A 4,172-nucleotide genomic window follows, 5' to 3' on the forward strand; every position below is an offset into this window, starting at 1 on the left:
CACTTGGCGGCGCCATTTCGCAATCAACGGGTGGATCTCCATTGTTAACCGATGAGTAGTAGCTCGTGAGGTCCGCGCAGTAGGATGTATGTTACACAACATTTCTGGAGCAGGAAATAGACCTAATCCCTCAGAGTGTTCCCTAGATGAACTTATACACATTTTCAACGCTTATTTGAAGAATAGTAACCTCTATGTAGAAAGGCCGGCGAAGTGTGATCATAGATTCTCGTTTGGTACTTCAATTTGGACACATATTACCCAACTCATTTCGTTTTCAAGTCCAAATTGAAGTTCCGAAATTTAAAATTGTTTTCACTGGAATTTCGGAATTTAAGTTCCTAGACCATCACTCCTTCGAAATTGAAATTGCTGAACGAGAAACTTCGATCATATTTCGCCCGCCCTTCCAAACGGAAGTTACTATTCTCCAATTCGGCGTTGAAAAGGAAATAGTAATATTGGAGTTTCACCCATTGTACGTGAAGTGACGTAAAACTCTTTACGAAAAACGCGATATTCGCGATATCGGGTGACCGATTTTTGTGCTAAAGTGTCCAAGACGGACAGGAGAAATCGAAATGACTATACGATAGAGAATTTTGAGTAGATTCAGAATCCGTACTCCATTATTTTTTCACTTCTGCTGTTCACAAGGGGTCTTCTTACCGAGCATTCTCCAACGTTTAATCTCAGGACCAACTACTTGCTTCACCAGAGGGTGAGATTTCACCATCTCCAAACCTGATAGGGAGGGACGACAAATAGAGTGGGTGCCAATTTGATATGCAAATGTGGGAAATGTGCGTTGTTTTCCGAGATTAATAATAGTGAACAACTTGTCGCTATCACAGTCCCAAACGGTAACTTTTATCACATCACATGTTCACAGTAATATTAGCACTACTTATGCGATATATAATTACAAATCGGTTCTTATTAATTTTTGATAGATGTATATCAAATTGATACACACTGTAGGGTCAGCATGGAAATTCCGAATTGGAAAATGCACAAATCGATATTATGTATTAATAAGCGTATACTCCTCAGGTTCATACCGCACCAGCGTCAACACTCAATGAAACAGCTCTACACTTTCTCTGCACAATCTTGGCTAGTGAACGTACAAGAACGACAATGAAGTTTCGCCCGTTTTACGTGAAGTGGGGTAATTCTCCATGCGAAAAACGCGATATTCGCGATATACCGTGAACACTTCGCGAATAACAACGGGAAGACTACCCCATACCACACGCTGTGCAATATTATCAATCGATCATAGACGCCCGAGATGCCCCGAATAAGTAGTCCTCTTTGATTTCCACAAGACCGTTGCTCACCTTCGATCAAATAGGGATGTCGAATTTCCGCTTTCCGTTTCGCGTTAACCCATAACACAGCTCCGGTCGAAAGACTGGCCGCCCACGCTGAAAACAACACCGAGTACGAAACGATTATACAGTGGGGATCCAATTTCACGGACGTTTTTCCCCAACTTACAGAACGATTATACATGGGAAATGTGATGCCGATTCGAGTTTGCGGACGTTTTTCCCCAGCTTACCTCCAAGAATATACTTCCGTTTCCTTGATGTAATCGTCACTGGTAAATTCATTTTTTACAGAGAAATGGAAAATTCGACAAACCCCTAGCAGTATATCAGCATCGTCCACGCATTGACAAACCATGCAGGAACCTATAATGTTCCGGGAGGAGGACTCATTTTGAATTTTCCACGGATGGCTAGGAACACATTCTTCAATCAGTTTCCCATGTAAATGTCATCATCACATTAGCAACATTTTCCCCATTGTTATCAAACCCTAGGGAACGTTATTTCTCAAAGTCGCATGAGCCCTTGTTGACGACCTCGAATTGAATTCAACACAACAACAACAACAAACTTCCTCCCAAAACTAAATCAAATCTCAAAAAATCATAAAAAAACATTTCCGAAATCTACTACACGCCATACTGTTGCCTATACTTCTCCAGAGCTTCTTCCATCCCAGCTGGAATGATCGCCTCCGAACTTTGCTCTTGCTGCTGCCTTGCGTAAGTGAGTATAGAACTCAGTTGAATGATAGAGTAAATTTTGATGCCATACTTCGCGCTGGCCAACTACATACAATGGAGTTTCACCCTAGTGATATGAAAAACACTAGTGAAAATTATACTACCGCGAATATCAGAGTATTACGCCACTTCACGTAAAAAGGGTCAAACTCTAATTTCGTACAAGATGTAATGATGGAGCTTCACCCTAGTGATATGAAAAACATATTTCACATTTTACTTCGCGGAAAATAATTTTACGGTTTTCAATTTACATGGAGTATTACACCACTTCACGTTAAACAAGTGAATCAGAGAATGTCAATCTCATATGCAAATGTAAAAATGTAAATGTGCGTTATTTTCCAAGATTAATGAAAATCGATTCGAAACTACTCATCTGCCGTGTAACACACTATCTATCCGTTCACCAGAGCTCAGGCAGTGACTAAGCCCCCAGCTATACCTCTATACTCGTCGAAGAGGTGCGGCGCAAGAAGAAGAGGACGCGAAACTATTTCACATGAATGAGAAAATATTCCTATGAACATGTGATAAAATTACGCACATTGTCAACTACATGTGTTGGCAACAAAAAGAAAATTTTACTGAAATTTCGAGAAAATTCTTCTTGCAAAAACATCAGCGTTCCAACCTATGCCCTCAGTTACTACCTGAACGGCGCTTCGCTTCGCCTCAGCAGTTGCCTTTTCCTGCCGATCCAACGCTACTATTACTCCCACCAATTTGCATTCAGGAAATTGCCCCAGCAACTGCACGCTCTCACTGATGGCGGTCCCCGCAGTAATAACATCGTCGATCAACTGAAAACAACACTGGAGTTCCACTGGTAAGATGCATTTCACAATTCACTTCTCGAAAAACAATTATATTATCGGTGTTTGCGGTAATATATACGTCATGGAGTATTACACCACTTCACGTAAAACGGGTGAAACTTCAATGTAGAGCAATTATGAATATGAATAGGGAATACGAAATTTATAATACAAGTTATATACTTGGTAGAAAACAAGTGTTTTGTCGGTGTTCGCGGGAACATATACGTCTTATAATTTACATGGAGTATTACACCACTTCACGTTAAACGGGTGAAACTCCAGTGAATATTCGTTTCGCGGTGATTCATAAAAATGCTCAAAGCAGGAATTCATCAAAAAATTTCCAATTTTAAATAATCTATACCGTCCTCCGAAACGCTGGGGCCGGGAAATAAAAATAACGAAAAAATTTTTTCGTCGAATTTCCACCGCGCGACATGTATTTACGGTAATCGAGTATTGGGACTCACTGCTCTAAGACGCTCGAGCTGAAATTCGTTAAAACGAAATGAAACGTTTCAGCCCAGCTCGTGCGTTTCTAGATGACGCGTGCTATACGTATGCAATGGAGTTTCACCCTAGTGATATGAAAAACACTAGCGAAAAACATATTTCACGACTACTGCATATAGCGGCGCGAATATCGCCTTTTTCACCGAGTTCACGTAAAACGGGTGAAACTCCCATAAACAAGAAATTCGTATATACCCAGTGAACTCCTCATAACAGATGTATTTTTTTCAAAATTTACTCTATCAGGACACTTATTATTTTTTCTAACCCAATACCATCTTACCAAAACTCTTCCCTTTAATGGGCCTCCAACAATGACTCCTCCTTCCCCATGATCCTTCGCCTCTTTCCTGTTGAATGCATACGGTAGATCCGGGCGACCGTGCTTCAAAGCAAACACCATCGCAACTGCCGCGCACAGAGGAATGCCCTGAAAACAACAAACTACACTGTAGTTTCACCCGTGATATGAAAAACACTAGTGAAAAGGAAAATATGCACATGGTCAACTACATGTGTTGGTGGCAATATGAAAATTCTGCGAGGAAATATTGGAGAATTCTTGTTGGTTTCTGAACATTTCTACCCGAATTCATATATATAAACTCCTACAACTATGAGGAAACTCCTGAGCTCAGCAGAGGAAAGAAAATATATATTCCTCCAACACGTATTACCGGTGTTCTTGGAAACATATACGTCTTTTAATTTACATGGAGTATTACACCACTTCACGTTAAACGGGTGAAACTCCAGTG

At 40.6% G+C, this 4,172-nt stretch overlaps 1 protein-coding gene across 1 annotated transcript in view; it reads right to left on the reverse strand.

The window, feature by feature from the left end:
• Nucleotides 1–1,966: 1,966 nt before the first annotated feature.
• Pmar_PMAR024687 (Orotate phosphoribosyltransferase, putative) overlaps nt 1,967–4,172 on the reverse strand; it is a gene marked incomplete at both ends in the record, with an annotated part of 2,677 nt that continues 471 nt past the window's right edge. Inside the window, 4 exons of the mRNA XM_002764483.1 lie at nt 1,967–2,125; nt 2,734–2,883; nt 3,698–3,844; nt 4,027–4,042. Of these exons, the coding sequence (XP_002764529.1) occupies nt 1,967–2,125; nt 2,734–2,883; nt 3,698–3,844; nt 4,027–4,042 (472 nt within the window). The remainder of the gene's footprint in view (nt 2,126–2,733; nt 2,884–3,697; nt 3,845–4,026; nt 4,043–4,172) is intronic.

Source organism: Perkinsus marinus (assembly GCF_000006405.1).
Source record: "Perkinsus marinus ATCC 50983 genomic scaffold scf_1104296977064, whole genome shotgun sequence".
NCBI lineage: Eukaryota > Perkinsozoa > Perkinsida > Perkinsidae > Perkinsus > Perkinsus marinus.